The sequence below is a fragment of the Canis aureus genome, chromosome 4 (genome assembly GCF_053574225.1).
Source record: "Canis aureus isolate CA01 chromosome 4, VMU_Caureus_v.1.0, whole genome shotgun sequence".
Lineage (NCBI taxonomy): Eukaryota > Metazoa > Chordata > Mammalia > Carnivora > Canidae > Canis > Canis aureus.
This window is the reverse complement of record NC_135614.1, coordinates 13,652,243-13,670,565: the sequence shown is the minus strand read 5'-3', so window position 1 is coordinate 13,670,565 and position 18,323 is coordinate 13,652,243. Positions and strand designations below refer to the sequence as shown.

The 18,323-nt window shown below is 36.4% G+C and overlaps 1 protein-coding gene across 7 annotated transcripts in view; it reads left to right on the top strand.

Annotated features, from left to right (window-relative positions):
* The window catches only part of SLC16A9 (solute carrier family 16 member 9), a 58,925-nt gene that overhangs the window by 15,310 nt on the left and 25,292 nt on the right, over window positions 1-18,323 (top strand). For all 7 annotated transcript variants that reach the window (XM_077894611.1, XM_077894605.1, XM_077894608.1 and 4 more), the window contains one exon: window positions 13,587-13,818. In XM_077894611.1, coding sequence (XP_077750737.1) covers window positions 13,623-13,818 — 196 coding nt within the window. In that variant the 5' untranslated portion in view covers window positions 13,587-13,622. The remainder of the gene's footprint in view (window positions 1-13,586; window positions 13,819-18,323) is intronic.

Here is an 18,323-nt window from a genome sequence, read left to right as displayed (position 1 = left end):
TAGTAGTGCGTTTAAACCTCAGAAAATTTTCTTAAGTCTGCTGTTTAGGGAATTCCTAAGAAAGTATGATATCATTGAGATTTAAGGACATTTCAAATATTTCTCCTTTGCCATGATTGATTGAAATGGGTAAAAAAAAAGAAAGAAAATAAATTAAAATAAGGGATCCCTGGGTGGCACAGCGGTTTGGCGCCTGCCTTTGGCCCAGGGCGTGATCCTGGAGACCCGGGATCGAATCCCATATCAGGCTCCCGATGCATGGAGCCTGCTTCTCCCTCTGCCTGTGTCTCTGCCTCTCTCTCTCTCTCTCTCTGTGACTATCATAAGTAAATAAATAAATAAAAAAAAAAAAGAAAATAAATTAAAATAAAAGCAGCCAAGTCTTTCATTTTATGATTGTACATTAGGACATGCAATTATTGAAGATGGCCTGTAGTGCTCTTGTCTCTTCTTTAGCTCAGTGACCACATGATAAAATCACCTGGAGCCTCGTTCCAGAGATCCTGTTTTCATTGCTCCAAGGTGGGCTCAAGCACTGGTCATTCTTAAGCTCCCAGGGTGGTTCTGTGGTGTAGCCAGGTTTGCAATCCCCTGCACATCTTACTGTGCTAAGTGCTTAGGTATGTATGTGCTGAGTAAGGTTAGGATGCTTTTGATGATTAGAAATAAGCTCAAGTGGATATACAGCCTCAAAATGGGGTTCTTCATTTGCCCATTCAATGCAATTGGAGTTACCACCTTTTCCTGAGAACTGGTTTAGAAAGGCAGATCTTAAGAGTCTTTGGAAGAAGAAAGGAGGAAAGGTTAAAAAACTGGGGCATTAAGAATACAAAGACGAGCATGAGTTCATGTAGCGCTTTAGGAGACGAAGTAGCTGATTTAAAAGTCGCTTGTATGTTGGCAAATTGAACACCAATAAAAAATAAATTTATAAAAAAAACTTAAAAAAATAAAAGGAATTCAAAAGTGATAGCGTGACATAAAATATGAGTCACTGCTAAATCTATCTTATCAATGGAAAATACTCTCTATTTCAGGATCTAGTTTCAGACATCAACTCTGTCATTAGGGTTGGTGTGGTCAGTGGGTGAGAGCCATGTCTCAAAATGTTTATGTGCTAACTTACTCTGGAGCTGATACTGAAGAATATATATCCGAATCTGTTAATTAATCCTTATTAAATGTTTATGGGTTCCTCAAAAAAAATAAAAAAAATAAAAGTTGCTTGTAGCCTGCGTCAACTCTGGTGGTCAATGCTCACCTCCACTCTACCCACGAATACCCTATTCACTGTACCGCAACTGTGTGTGTGTGTGGGGGGGGTGGGGGGTGCTGGAAACCTGTGTGGCTTCCTGAGGTGGGAAGAAAAGGAAGGAAGGAAATGAAAAGGAGAAAGAGAACAAAAGAAAGGAAATGATAGCAAACCTCATTTGGACTTCAGCACCTCTTTGTTTCTGTCTTTTCTTGACAGTTGGTGACCTAAGAGCAGACGGTCATTGTCCTTGTGTTCTTTCCTCACTGAACCTCCCCTCTCCCCATTTGCTGACCTTTTCTTTTACTGTCAGGAATTATATGAAATGTTGAGAATGTCATTTCCATATCCCTTTTTTTCCAGAGAGGAATTTGGTAGTGTGTGTGTGTGTGTGTGTGTGTGTGTGTATGCGTGCACATGCGCACTGTCGTGACAGAAGGAGAGCAGTCATGAATGTTCTGGCCAGCTGTGTTTGTAGGGATAGTACTTTCAGATTTTGAGAGGCTCTCTGCCAAGATATAAAAAGAATATTTTTATGACAAGCAGTTGCATTTAATAGGATAAAAAATAATAATTTACATTGAGATTACAATATGCCAGGCACTTTGCTAAGTGCTTTACATAAATGAGCTCATTTCATCATCACAATAGTCTGAAGATGTAAGTGCTATATCATTCCTTCCCTTTAGGGATGAAAAAATGGAGGCACAGAGATATTGCAGTAACTTGCTGAAGGTCACACTCTTAGCTAGTATCAGACATGAGATGTACACCCAGATTGGCTAGGACCCAAGACCACACTCCTATTCCTTATGCTAAATTTTCTAGAATATATGTCTTCCTGTATTATAGATATAAATATCTGTGTATGTACTTGTATGAAGCTATAGCTTTTGACATAACAGAAACGTGGAAATTCTACTAATCATTTTTTGGGACCACATAACACTGTTACTAGAAGATCTCAGTTTCTTTCCACCTACCTTCCCCAACCGGGAGATTGCTTGGCTAATTTGAACAAATTAATAAGTGACTCCATCATTATGTTGACAGCTTTATTATAATTATCACCATCAGCAGCAGCATTATCATCATCATGATGATCTGCTCAGAGTTTTACCTGCCGCAACATGCTTGCTCTGTTGGGGACTGCAGAGCTGAGGACTGCAGATACTCTCTGTTGGGGCATGTAACTTGGACCCAGAGAAGTGGGGTGACCATTTTTGCACTGACTGCCTGGAGATTTATGGAGCTGCTTCTGCTCAGGTTTTTCCTGGGCTCCTGTACAGCAGTAGGATAGCATTATGGGTGATTGAATGACTCTCTAGAAGTAACGTGTCCAGGCTTGGCCATTGTGGACAAAGGGAAAGAGAGGAAAAAACTTTTCTCTTTTCTGACTGGCAATGATGTGTACTTGCTCTCTCTGGAGCCACAAGGGTGGAACTCTGCTCATTCTCCAGCCGGAAACCAGCCAACAGATTTTGGGGAGTTGCCACATCAAAGTGTGGGGTTAATAGCATTGCCACCACCAGTGGGGACAGAGCCAAATGTCACAAATGAAGAGAGAGCGGGCAACCATCCATTCCTTTGTTTGCCCTCTGTGCTTCGGGGTGGTTAGAAAAATAAAAGCTGTGCTCTCCTGAGAAGGTCCAATTATTCTGCTCTCTTGTTTTGTAAAGTTAGGATTCTTTGGAGAGAGATGCTTACTTGTCTATAGCCTTCCAATTCACTGGGACGCATTAATATGTTGGAAGTTTTTTGAGTTGATACACTTTCTGACGCTATTTTCTCCTATTTTCATTAAAGAAGCTTTTGCAAATCTTCAGATAAATGGATGTAATCATCTTTTAAATTTTGTATCAGAGATAGTGTTCCCCTTTTGCATTTTCTCGAACATTTCGTAGAAAATCAAGAAAATAACTTCATCATGGTCATCACTTCTATAGGAATTTTTACTTTTGATCAATAGAGATCTGGGGGTAAATAAGCTTTGTCCTTCACAATATTACAGACAACAGGGTTGAGCTAAAAGAAGAGCAAAATTCTGGCTGCTGCGCTGGGGTGGATGGGTTCAGGTAAGAATTTTCACATACTCTAGTCTCCCTTTTTATCCTCAACTCTTAACCCCTTCTCTCATTTGCCTGTATCCCTTTTCCACTGGGAGAGATGTGACAGTTGGTCAGAGGCTGTTGCTCCTAAAGGACAGTGATTCTTAGCCCTAGCTGCACATTAGACTGACAGGAGGGTCAGGCTGTATCCCAGAGCAGTGTGGGGTGAGACCTCCATCATGGATATTTTAGGCTCCCCAGATGATTCCAGTGTTGTCAACGTCAAGAACCACTGTGGTTGGGCAGCTGTTTTCAGAGTGCATCTGTGCATGACCTCCGTCAGAATCACAGGGTGATTTTTTTAAAAAAATATAATTTCTGAGATTGCACTAACAATTCTTAGGCCTTGAACCTGTAATAAAAGGAAACCAAATCTGGTAGTAAACATGATTTTTGAATTATCCCAAATTGGAATCTGGCAATATCCAGATCTTGGTTTAAATTTTCTAAATATTAAGGAGTAACTAAAGATGAAAAAGTCTTTTATAAACCATAGGTTTAAATATGATTCAGTAACTAGTCGCTATAAAACTCTGGCATGAGTAACTAGTACCTACTCCTTAAAGAGGCTATCAAGTTACCAGAAATCCTTTATGATTTTTAAAGTAATAGCTAACATTTATTAAAATGTTTTACTGTGTGCTAGGCACTGAGCTTTGCACTTGAAATTCACTGTTGTTCCATTTTAAGACAAAAAAAGTGGTTCAGAGACATTAAGTAGTTGGCTCAAGAACAAATGGTAAGTAGCATAGACTGAATTGGAAGCTAAATATATATATATAAAATATATATGCAATTTATTTATTTATTTATTTATTTATTTATTTATTTATTTATTTATTTATTATATTATAACAAAGCTCCTAAAATTCTGGAACCACCTACTAGAAAAATCTCCCTCTTCCTCTCTACTCCATCTTTATGGTAAAATTAAGAAGAATAAAAAGAAGCTATTAAACAATTGAAAATGCTAACTTGCTTCGCATCATTCTTTTTACATCCTTTTGGTGTATATACATAAAATATCCAAACACCACTGATGTACTTCAGAAATCCTGAATTTATGTTTCATTTTCATTGCTTAGATTCTTCTCTTATGATGTGTGGTCATTCCTGCACCTGAATAGAAAGCAGCTTTGCTTTCTGTTAATTCTTTGTTTGAGGAGTTACACATCGAAATAAGCAACTCATCATCTCCTGACTTCATTTCCTTAGTATAACTTGTTTCTAGGTTAAAAGTCTGGACATGTGTGTTGGGGCAGTGTGTGTGGACATGGCTGAGGAGAAGTACTATTGGCCTGGAGGAGGGGCCTCCCATGGCTAAAAGACCTCATACAAAGATTGTAAGATCAGGCCCCATATCTGGTCATTGTAACTGTGTGTGTGTTTGTAGAATTAATTTTTTTCCCTTTGTAAAGTCAGCTTTATTGAGGTATAATTTATATACAGTAAAATTCAATAATTATAAGTGTATAATATAACGAATTTTGACAAATATATACAGTTGGAGTTTACATTAATTTAATAAGATTTATTAAAATATAATCCACTACTCTATAATGCATCTGTTTAAAGTTTGATTGTTTTCAGTATATTCACAGACTTGTGCAACCATCATCACAACTAATTCTAAAATATTTTCCTCATGCCCGAAAGAAACCTCATACCCATCAGCAGTCACTTCCTGTTTCTCCTCAAATCTCCTAGCCCTAGGCAACCACTGATCTGTTTCCTGTCTTTGTAGATTGCCTATTCTGGAAGTTTCATATAAATGAGAATCATGTAATATGCGGTCTTTTGTGTTTGGCTTTTTTTTGTGTTTGGTCTTTTGTGTTTAGCATAATGTTTTTAAGATTCATCATGTTGGAACATGTACCAGCAGCACTTCATTCCTTTTTATTGCTGAGTAATATTCCATTGTGTGGCTAGACTACATTTTATTCATCCATTCATCAGTTGATGAATTTGGGTTTTTGCACTTTTTTGGCTGATAGCATTAATTTTTAAAGTGTAAACTTCAAGTAGATATCTTTCTAACCTCATTTTAGCTTCTTTTTCTTCAATATTTAATATACCAGAAGTCTGAAATGGCTTAATTCTCTCTTAACTTCTGAGATAGTCCATTTAAGGCCACCACAATTGGACTTATGGTCATACTAAAATTATTATTTGGAGTTCACTTCTTTTTATAGCTGTGTCATATTGTAGAAAATACTACAGAATTGTAGATATAGAAATGTGTATTTATATAAAATCAGAATATCTTAATATGATTTTAAAAAGTTTTAATAGTTTATTAGAAGGACATTTCTTTTAAAAATGATCTTAATCTATAACTAAGTTTATTTTACTTCAGAAGAGAAATCAAAACTGTACTAATTATGAAATGTCATTGGAAAGTGACAAAATTAATTCAGTGACGTTTACTTTTAAAGGACTGACATTGGTGTTAATGTGACTATGTTCACTAATATAGAATCACCAAGTGGAGTAGCTTCACTTGAAAGTTTGTATCATTGACCCAGAGGGAACTTACACTATTTTAAATCTCTATGCTACTCCCAAATGATAAAAAATCAGTATGTTGACTCTTTTGCAATTGATGACTACACATGTTGCACTTTTTACTTCTCAGACATTATAGAATGAAGCTACTTGAGAAATAGGAAAGTGAAAGTAGAAGTGAGATCATGGCTGTGGTGGAGGCGGACTCCAGCACCAGTGGCAGGCATAATTACTTGTACTTCTGAACTGCTTCTCTTGTGCTTGCCTCCCATTAAGTGGAATTTAATTAACTTATATCTGAATTATGAAGCTCAGTATATGCTAAAGGGTATTTTTAACCTATATTTTATTAGAATTTCCAAATAATTATTTGCTTATATTAATTTTTGTTAAAACACCCAAAGAATGATTTGTTTACACACACACACACACACACACACACACACACATATATATATATTTTTTTAGAATTCCCTCTAGTTTTTTTTTTTTTTTCTTAATTTCCAGCATCCCTGGACTCAAACTGAGGTGGTGGAGAATTCATGATGGATGCTTGGAGTGCCAAAAGTCATGGTCGGGAAAGAGTAGTTATCAATGCTAGAACTGCTTCTGGCAGAGCAGGTCTGCTCTGTAGTTTGTAACTTGTTAACGACGTTGGAGTCAGAATGAAGCCATAAGATCCACTAACTTTCGAACATGTTGTGCTGTAACACGTTTAACACATCTCCACTTTGTGGAGATATAATTAATCTATGATAAAGTTCATCTTATGAGTGTGTACATTTCCATGGATTTTATTCGAGTTGTGCAAGCTGTACCATAATCTACTTTTAAAATATTTTTAAATAATTTAAAAAGATTTTCATTACTTCAAAAAGAAACTTTGTGCCCTTGACAGTCTGAGCTCATGCCCACCATCAAACTGTTCTCCAGAGTGACTGCTGTGTTTTCATCCCCACCAGTGACATGCCAGGGTTTCAGTTTGCCTCATCTTGGCCTGTGGTTTTAGAGCCTTTCATTTAACAAGAGTAGCACCGGTGTAACTGAAGGAACTCAAAGCCCAGGATGATTTAGACTTTTGACACACCTGATGAATGACCAGGTCAAGACAAAATCAATCTGGAATCAACCACTTCTTTTCCTAGGGTGTATCACATGATCTTAGGCTCCTAATTAGAATAAAAACAAAACCGAAAATCAATCAATAAGCTAAATAACAAAAACATGCTTCAACACCAGCTAATTTGGCAGTGATGGAGATTTTTTTTAAAAGTTATTTTTACATCCTTTGATTTGAGTGAAAAATGTATCTAGAACTCTTTAGTAAGATATAGGTAACAGTCAAAAGGGGGTTATTAGAGAATGATTATTGTCTTATTAGAGAATGTTTATTATGAGGGGAACAAAGGCAAGAGGAACCATGGACTGAAAGTAAGATCAATTGTAAATCACTCTCAATTTGGTGAATAACAGTATAGCACATATGTACACACTTCAGGGATAGAAAACTTCCGTGTCAACAGTGAATGTTCATAAATGTCAAATTTGCAGTTCTGGGATCCTATACGTGGAGAACAGACATTTTCTGCTGGTGTAGACTTAAGGAAATAACAAAGGACTGGCATTATTTGAATAGAACTAAATGCAATCTAAGATATTGGAGCTTAATCATCGTGAGTAAAATGTCAACTTTCATCAAGAGTCCCTTTGATTTTCCAAAGAAAGTATCTTGGAATTTGCCCTTTGACAAAACAAATTCTGGAATTAAGAGATATACTGTCCCTTTTATTATGATAATCTGATAATTGCTCCTTGACAAAACAAATTTTAGCATTGAGATATATTGTCCTTTATACTATGATAATCTAATAATATCATGTTATGGTTAGTTGTATTTCATACTGCCCTCTCTCTCCACTCCAAACAAGGTTTATAATATGTAGAACCTATTTAATATTTAAATTAAGAACAAGAAGTACACTTAAAGTATAAGTTAACGTTAATTTTGTGATGTTTCATTAAATTGTAGTACAGCAAGCTGCCCCTAATTACAGTGCTCTTCAAATGGTCTTCTCAAAATGGCTTGTAATTTTGAGTTTTATAAGGTGTCTTGTCATTCATAGTCTGGATTTGTGAACACTTTGGTTAAAAAAGATTCCAAATTGTCAAAGAATGTACTAGAAAATACTACAATGTATGTATTTTATAGAAGCTTATCTTCATACAGTTATATGAATAAGAGCCCCAAACTATGAATATACTTATGGAACACTATTCCAAATAAAAGAGCACTCTCTGATATTTATAGATCTTATTATTTTTTAGGACAAAATAGTTCATCACTTAGATAACATAAATGGATTATTAGTGCCAGCATATATTATGTAAATATGAAAAAAATACTATCTTGGGGTTATAAGTATAGCTTCTTGAGACACTTTCTTCTTAAATTTCAAATGAGAGTGCTACCTTTCTAATCTTGTTTTCCTCTGTGACCCCTCGAAGATCTACCTTCTTTGTTTTCCATCAAACCTAGTAGGCCTATCCTGATTCCACACCCACATTCATGTTTTTCCTGCCAGACCCTCACTTTCTTGAATCTCTCCATTGTTCTTTAGGACGAAACTTCTTCATAAGGCCTTCCATTCCTGCTTTCATTTCCCTCTGACTCCCAAACCAGCCACCTTTTTGGGACTCAAAGATTCCATGCCATTTTACACCCCTCACTGGATTATAAGGTCTTAGTGGGCAAAGGCCATGTCTTATACTTCTTTTGACTTCCCCTGGTATCTAGTGCAATATAATTTAATTTGTAAGTGACCAAAAACTTGTTGAATAAAGATAACTTTTATAATACTGTATTTTTGTAAATATTAAAATAAGTGTGCTTAGTGGATATTTCAGTTAATTAGAAGTTTTTACTTAAAAGAATGGAAGAGAAGAGTTTTTTTTTTTTTTTTTACCATATTGGGATCATAAGATACAAAGAAAGGATAATTAGAAATTTCAGAGAAAAAATATGGCATATCTATATTTCTTATATTATGTGGTCACAGATTATATTCCTAAATTTACCCTTTAGCCCAAATGGAACAAAGTGGGGTATAGAAAGGTAAAATAATCAACTTGAAATTACTGCACACTCAAATTTGTTAATTCTGTTCCAAGGAAAAGAAACAAATAACAGCTAACTTAACCAGCTAATTGGGTTTGCTCTTAGAGTGAAATGAAAGGCTGGAGAAACAAATTTGGGATATCCCCTAGGTAGTAAGGTAGTAGGAACTGCCAGAGAGTCTCTTCAAAATGTACGACCTTTGGTATCAATAAATATCTATTCTTTTATTCCTTATGGCAGTTTTCTTAAAATTCAGAATCCTGGGAGAGAGGTCCTGCTGGCCTTGTGTGGGTCAAGTACTACACTATGGGTCAAGATCAAGGAATCTTGATCAATAGTCCTACCAACTGTCTACCCATAAACATGACCCAAGTCCCCCAAGGGAAGCTGGAAACCATTGCAAAAGGAGGAAAAATGAAGATTAGTCTATTTGTGAAGTCACCTTGCATATATAATCTCAGAGAATTAGCACCTAAGGAATAAAGGAAACTAGGAGAAAGGCACTCATTATACTGATAGAAAACAAGAAATCACAAAATGGTATTTTCCACCATGTTTTGTTGAGACTACATGTATATCAAACGATGAGACAATTAAAGGTCAGAAGCTGTTAGCCAACTCTATAAAAACTTGTCTTTCTAGTCAGAGTTGATATTAACGGGAGCTTTGTATTTCAAAGGTTGTTCTCCCAAATATTTACTGTGAGAAGAATTCTCTGGCTCTTGTCCTATGTGTTGAAATGTCACCCAAGGCAAGGCAAAGTAAATCAAGGCCAAGGTATTTTATGTATAAAGGCATTTCTGTCTACTTAGGTCTGCAAACTGGCAGGGGAGATACTCCTCACCCATTCACAACCCCCACCCTCCAGAAAATACTGACTTTCTTCATGATTCTGGTGCTTTGCCTATGTAATTGTGTGCTTTTCTTGAAGTGCTATAATTTGAAGATTTAAATGAAGGACAGTCTCATATGCATTTGTTCTTATACAGCCTTTTAGTCTTTTTAGATGTTTGGCCATTGCTATCATATATTATTTAGTTTAGGAAATCAAGATTATATTTTCTTTAAAAGGGATTTTGAACAAGAAAAATTACAGAGTACCAAATTGTCATTAGAAGGACCAGAATTACATTGCTTGCTTTTACAGCACAGTAAGTACTAGAGGGAGTTAATTTCTGATGAAGGGACATATCTAATTATTTCAAAGAATTTAGACATTTGGAAGTTTGTAGTATTCTGTCTACTAACACAATCTTTTGGTCTAAGAGATTGGCTTTTAGACTCTACAGTTTTATGTACAAATTGTAACATCTTCCAGTTTTCAGTTATGAAATACTGAAAGTTGATTTATACAAAGGCCTGTGGCAGGTGGTGAAGTGATTTCTGCCTAGTGTTCTGAATGTCCAAGTGAAGAAATTCACTGAACCCCAGATAAATTGATGGATGTAACTGTATTCTCTTAAGGTAACCAAATGTTCCATTATCTAATTAGGGATGTGCATGAATGGATGGATGATGATTTCCACTGTTGTTAGCTATTATCTGATGAAATCACAGCCAAGGGAATGGCTTAGAAAAATCTGTGGTCAAAGAAGACTCTGTCGAAACTAATTGTAAACCTGACATAGTGCAGAGACATAGGAGGTATGGATTAAGTGGGAAGACTTGTTGGGAGATCAAGGCTTGGGCCTCCAAATCCATTGCCATGTAAACTGTTTTTGAACTTTGAAAGTAGTATTTTCAAATTCTTTTAAAATATCATTTTGATACCACAACTTAGTAAAAGTTAAAACCAAAAAAGACAAATATCACTTATCAATTTAAATCCTTCCCTTTTCCCCCAAAGAGGCTGAGATAATCAAAATAGTGCAAGAACCAAGGATGATTTAATGCAATAATTCAAGGATGGTTCAATAGTAGAAAATACAGATTTTATTACATTAAAAGTTATATGGAAAAAATCTTAATCATCTTCTGCGCCAGAAATGCATTTGATAAAATATAGTAAGCATTCTTTATAAGAATACTCAAAAATAGAGACATATAAATGTTTTCTTAACTTTGTGAAATAAATTGATCTAAGCCCCAGAGACAGAACCTTGGCATTTGATAGTGTTCCAACTAAGTTAGGAACCAAAGACATAAACCTTACCTATTATTTAACATTATTCTTTATACCCTGTTCGATGCAAAGGCAAAAGTAGGAAATCTGAAGTATAAATATTCAAAATAAAAATGTAAAACTATCACTATTTGTAGATGATTGTGTAGCTTTATTGTATTATATATTGTATATACTCAAGAGAATCATCCAAAAATCTACAGCAAACAAGAGAATTTAGTAAGGTAGTGGGACACAAAATTAACATATAGACATCAATAACTTTTACATACACAAAGAAATAACCCCAATTATAATATTAGCAAAAAGAATAGAATACTTAAAAAGAAATGTTAGGGAAAATTTTAACATTAAGAACACAATAGTAGACTTAAACAAATGCAAAGGCACACTATGTTTTTGATAGAAAGATTCAACATCATAAAAGGATCAAATTGCCTTAAATCCACTTACAAATTTAACTCACGGAACAGTTAAATTTGTAATTAAACTAATGTGGAAATGGTGAGTGAATAGAGAGATCAATGGACCAGAATGGAAAATTCAGAAATACACCTATGTATATATACCCGAGAATTAGATAGGAATTACAAATGACTTTTCATCTATGAAAGGAACACAACATTCAAGGAATGCTGAAAAATACACTATAAATCTATACTCAAATACTGTTTTACAGTTACCATGCCAGCAAAAACCCAAAAGTTTTATGACACATCCCATATTGCTGGGGAAAATATAAATTGGTTTAATCCCTTGAAGCCAATTTCATAATGCTGGTTACAATTACAGTGTACATGCCTTTTGACTCAGCAGTTCCTCTTTTGGGTTTTACCTAACAGATATGCATATATGCAGAAAGATATATGTATATGTAAGGTTATTCACTGCAGTGTTTTCATTGTAAGTCACAGGGAGCTGGTTGAATTAAGAGAAAGTCCTATACTGAAACATAGTGCAGCATGAAGAAGAAAATAAGGAAGGTCGCTGTGCATTGATGGTAAAGATCTTCAGGATATTTGTCAAGTGAAAAAAAAGCAAGACATATACAAATATGTGTGTGTGTGTGTATATATATATATAATGTATGTATATCATACTATTTTTCTGAGTAAAAAATAGAGGAAATCTATATTTGAGTTAGCAATATATGCATAAGCAAACTCTGGAAGAATGTAAAGGAAACCAGAAGCATTGTTTTCCTGAGGAGGATATGGGAGTTAGGTGGGAAATAGATAGGTGTGGGCTGTATAGCTTTCAGCCTTCTTTTTCATTTTTGAACTAGATGATAGCTAATAAACTAGATAATATATTATAATATATTATGATATATATATTATATATCATATAGCAATAGCCAAACACCTAAAGAGACTAAAAGGCTGTGTATTGTTTGCCTATTCGGTAAATAAACAAGTGTGTAGCCATCTGGTGAGATACTTTATGCTTATTAAGAAAAAAAGACTAAGGATGCTGTCTATATATTGATAGGGAAAAATCTTGGGGATGTTACGTGCATGCGACAAGGTCTGGAATAGAATGTACAATATGCTACTTTTTGTTGAAAAAGAGGAAAATCTAAGAACATTTGCTTGGTTTTCCTTGTATATTCATGAAGAAAATCTGGAAGGATACTCAAATTGGTGGACATTGTCATATGCTGCCAATTCCTGTCCAGACTCCCTCTGTGAATGAGATATTCCTTGCCCCAGCTGCTAAGAGTACTGCCAGCAGGGTGCCTTCAGTTGACAGCCCTAAGGGAATGACTGACTCCTTTGAAGGGAGTCCCCTCACCTAAGGTCACGCCCTCTTCCTGGATGGCCTGAATCTGGTGAATGATCAACATGGGGATATGATGGGTCAACTCTCCATGCCTAACTCAGGGCAACTCTGAAGGGTCATCTCAGCTTTAGAAGTTCCCTTTCTAGGTGCACCTGGATGGCTCAGTGGTTGAGCGTCTGCCTTTTGGCTCAGGTCATGATTCTTGAGTCCTGGGATCGAGTTCCACATTGAGCTCCCTGCAGGAGTCTGCTTCTCCCTCTGCCTTTGTCTCTGCCTCTCAATCTGTGTCTCTCATGAATAAATAAATAAAATCTTAAACAAAAGTTCTGTTTCTTGACACTACATGTCAGCTTACCTTTTTCCTCTCCTGCCTGTTATAAAAAACCTCCTTCTTACAAGAGTCTGCTTCCTGGGGAAGCCAACATGTGACAAGAAACCAAACTTGGTGAGTGGGGACAGTTTTCACTCTGTGCCTTTTTATAATTAAAAAAAATTTTTTTTGAACCATGTGGATGTATTCCCTACTCAAATCATCAGTAAAAATTTTAAAGTTACTTGTTATGTCAGTGATATTTAATGCTTTTCCGTGTGTATTTTTAGAGAAGCTTTTCATGATTTAATTTAGGAGGAGATATTTTTAATCCAAAATACTGTGCCCTACCATGCTCTAAATATGCTTTTCTTCTTTTTGTTTTTGCTTAGGACCTATAGAGGAATACCTCACGATCTTACCTTACGATGGAATTTAAAAAGTCACCTGATGGTGGATGGGGCTGGGTGATTGTGCTTGTCTCCTTTTTCACTCAGTTTTTGTGTTATGGATCACCATTGGCTGTTGGAGTCCTGTACATAGAATGGCTGGACACCTTTGGTGAAGGGAAAGGAAAAACAGCCTGGGTCGGATCTCTTGCAAGTGGAGTTGGCTTGCTTGCAAGTAAGTGGATATATTTATGCTTCTTCTCACCCCTTTATCATTTAATTAGATTTGTTGCATAACTAATGTTGTGCAAGGCATAGGAGGATATTTTTTAAGTATAACATATTTCCCTGCCTTCGTTGAGATCATGGTCCCTTTCTCTATAATAAATCTGTGTGAAAATACAGAGTTCCATGAGATCTTCATTCATTTATTTATTCATTTTTTTGCTATTATGTGCCAGGCAGTGTGCTAGATGCTGGATATTAAAAAGATGAACAGTAAACACATTGTTTCCGTCCTTAAGAGACTCACAGTTTAGTGAAAGACACACATCAGAAAGAATGACACAGGGAGATGAAGACATAGATCCAAGCATGTCCAGTGAATGATGGTGACCAAAGGACGGTATGATGTTAGGCAGTCCTGTAAGCAGTTCCTGTATGATTCAAAATTACTCCTCTCAGATTTAGGTACACTGTGATCAAATTGTATGAACATCATTTGTGTCACCTTCATAAGAAAGTCCCATTTCACACTGGTGACGTTGGTCAGAATTTTAATATAGTATTATATATGATACAGATGTGAGGTATTTTGTCTCCAAAAGACTTCTCATAATGTCTCCAAAAGTAATGTTCTTCATAAATATTTATATATAATAGTGACTCCTGTCATCTTTAGAAAGAACAGTGGAGGGTTTTTGTTTACCTTTAAAGGATAAAAATCATATGGCACTTTAGTTTCTGAAGTAATAGTTTGAACTCTGCAGCAATATTTAGTGGTCATCTAATTTACTTGGAACTATTTAAGCACAGATGTGCTAAAATGGTTTGGGATCAGTAGCCCTGGGGTCTCTTTCTGTGTGCTATGACATGGTTCATGAGTAAATCACAATCTCTATTCTGTGGGTATATAAGGAGAAAATAAGGACATTGAATGTGGTGCTTTGTAAAGTAATTTTCAGCTTTGAAATGATTTCATGAAAACAAAATGCATTAGCCATACCTCCTCCTGAATATCACTAAAGAGAATTTCTTTAAACAAAACAAAACATTTGCTTCCAACTAATGTATTACCTTGTTTAAATTAAAAGCAAGACTTGAAAACCAATGCTGGATCATCTGGCCATGCCAGATAAGATAACTAAACATAACTAAACAAATGAAAATAATACTATCATTATGAACTTATGAGAAACAGGAAGAGTTTGCTCAAGATTTTTTGAAAGAGTTTTTCAAAATGTGGATTGTTTGCAACGCTGTCAAAGTACAAATGGATGATATGTGATTTGTTAATATAGGGGTTTGCAAGTATTGATTTCTAGAAAATGATCTGGTATGAGGAGGACAGAATTTTTTGATGTTCTCCAATTAGTTACATTTCTATTACCGAATACTAAGTAAAACAAAAGTGTCATTACTTTGTCTTCCAGCAGGGGTCAAGGGTAATGGAAATGATGTCTCAGCACACACTCAGAGAACAAATTTTTTCACTAAGTCTGTCCAGGTAGAAGTTGAGGGTTCAGAGAAGCTGAGAGCTCTTTAGGGATGGCTGGGGCAGAACTCAGGCTGAGACTCTGAACTGCAGCTCTACACTTTCCCCAAGCTCCCTCTGCTTCAAGGGTCATGAGTGGGCCCCTTAGCTTTTAGGAGGTCCAGCTACATAATTTGCAGGCTCCAGTACAAGATAAAATGCAAGACCTCTTGTTAAGAATTGTAAGACAGCAACAGCAGAGCAGTAAATCAAGTGCATGACCCTTCTAAGAGCTGTGCTCTGTGAGGCCAGAGTAGGCTTAAGCCTACAAAGCCAGGCTTGCTTGTAGGAGCTGTGGAAATAGAGCATCCCTCCAATGTTCAGGGGAGAGAACAAGTATTGGGGTGGGGAGGGAGCATTGGATTGAAGTCAATGGCTAGTTCAAATCCTGATGCTAAGACTACTTAGCTGAGATACCTTGTGTAAGTCCCACTTCACTTCATCTCAAGGTCATTAGCTAGATTAGGAGGCACTTGGACCAGCTGGTCATACCCTTTGAAAGTGAACATGGAATAAAGAGACCAGAGTGTTTATGAATGAGGGAGTGGTAGGAAAAATATAATGGCTGAAGAGCGACCCCTGATAGGTGTGTGTATGTGCACAGGTGTGAGCACTTTAGTTGATATTCACTGAACATGCATGATATTGGCCTCCCCGTCTCTTCATAACATAAATTAAAGGACAAGCCTGGAAACCATGCTAGTGAAGTATTAGCAAGAGGTGTCTAACAGCATGTGAACCATGTCAGCCCTTTGTTAACAACTTTGTTGTACAGAGAAACAAACATATTAGTACTACCTTGAAAATGGGAAAAGTATAGCTTATTTTGGTGACCCAAATGGTTATCAGCAGTTCCTAACCAGGGAGGTAGCTAGAATCATCTATAGAAATGGTTTAGCATATAAAGGCCTTTATTCGACCCCCAGACATTCTAATTCAGTCAGTCTATGATAGGGCCCACATATGTGAATTTTTATAACCTGAGAAGTGATTTTCAGATGGGAACTACCACTGGCTTAAACCCTCTTAACTTAGATTTCAATCTTGCAGTTTTCGATAATTCTCTAATGTATGATTTGCCTTCACTTATTTGTAAAGGGAGCTACTGTAGGGTTTCTGCTTGGTTGTAGCAGTGCATATGCCATGTAAAACATGAAAAATAGTGCCAACTGATTCTGATTTGGTGAAAAAAACACACATAAATGGACTTCTTTGCATGTTTTTTGATAAAAAATATAATTTATATTTGTGTATATATAGTTATATTCATACTTTTTTGGGATAAAGATGGACTTTACATATATACATACATATATGCACACATATATATGTATGTGTGTATATGTGTGTTTGTGTATATTTACTCTTAAATTCAGGAGTATATATGAATTACTCAAGTTTGTCTAAAAAAGCACTTTCCTACCTATCAGTGCAGTGGGGTGGAGATGGGGGGTGAGGATGGGTGTATTCATTTTAACTAGCTCCCCAGATGATTATGATGCAAGTAGGCCATAATATTTCTAGTACATGAGTTATTGTCTTTACTCAGTTTTGTCCAGAGAAGACATAGTAGGTCTCTTCTACAATACAGCTCTTCTACAGTCCAGCTCCTGGGGCTTTATAACTGAGGTAGACCCAGAAGAATAAGTACCTCTGCTAAGCAGCTTACATTTGCTTGTCCCTCCAGTTCACTAAGAGCCCCTTCTGTGCCTGGCTCAATACCAGCCACTTTCACATACTTGATCTTAATTGATCCTCCCAACAATGCCCTGAAGTAGGCATTATTGTCCTTAAGTTTTAGGGGCCAAGATGCCCACATGAAGATGAAGCCCAAGATAAAGTCCATTCTCTAAGAGGAATAGTGACACCCAAGCTCCAGTTTCTCTAACCCGTTAAGCCTGTTTCTTCATTTTTAAATTGGGGACAATAAAAGTACTACCTAATATGATTGTTGTATAGAATAATTGAGATGGTGCTTGGTATATGGTGAGTGCTCCACAAACATTAGCTATTTGAGAACAAGAATCAGCCACAATAAAGTAAAATCACTTTCCCAAGCAGTTCCAACCAAACTGTGGAATCTGCAAAAGAAAGGGACCCTTCAGAATGAATGACAAAGATATTTCTGGGGCGATGGGCTGAAGGGAGAACTAGAACTTGGTAAGATTGTCCCCAAGCATCTCAAAGTTTAAGGCCCACCCCTTTTCTCTGGCAAAATTAGACTTGGACAGTAGCTCACAGTAGCACAGTAGAACAATGCAAGACATGTACTTCTTTACATTCTTCATAATCTTAATTTTTCATTCCTTCTCTTTGAAACTTGAATAATTGAGGAGAAAATACTTCTTCCTCTTGTCTGAATTATTTGCTTGTCCAGGTGATCCTTGGGATAAATAATGCTGGGAATTTGGGTTACACATAGTAAGTGAGCTCACTTCCATTACATACATCCATAGAGTCTCCTCTGTGCTCGTGATTCCAAGACAGAAGACATTTTTTGTGCTTATAAGAGATTTTAGTTTCAGGGAGGAGACAGAAAAAAAGCTTACTAATTTGAGACTTCAAAAATGCAAGGGCAAAGCAGTGTCTGGAGTTTTATATAGATTGGTTGTGAGGTGGGCCAGATGGGAGGATGGGCTGTACATGGTGGACCGTTGAAGGAGAAAGCCATCCATATGGATTCCCTCTATGCAGATTCTTGGAGCCTGCACTGCTCTGATGCATTCTGGTAGAATAAATCTGGTTGCAGAAGGAAGCAGTGCATTGGGAGATGTGATGGTCAATGTTAACCTGGTTAGGCTGTATTTCCCTAGTTAATCAAGCAATAGTGTGTTTCTGTAAAGGTATTCTATAGATGTGCTCAAAGTCCATAATCAACTGACTTTAAGGAAGGGAGACTATTCTAGATAATTTGGGTGAATGTCTCAGCACCCAAATTTTAATGGATTGAAACATCAATCCATTAAAAAGATTTAGGAACAGAAATG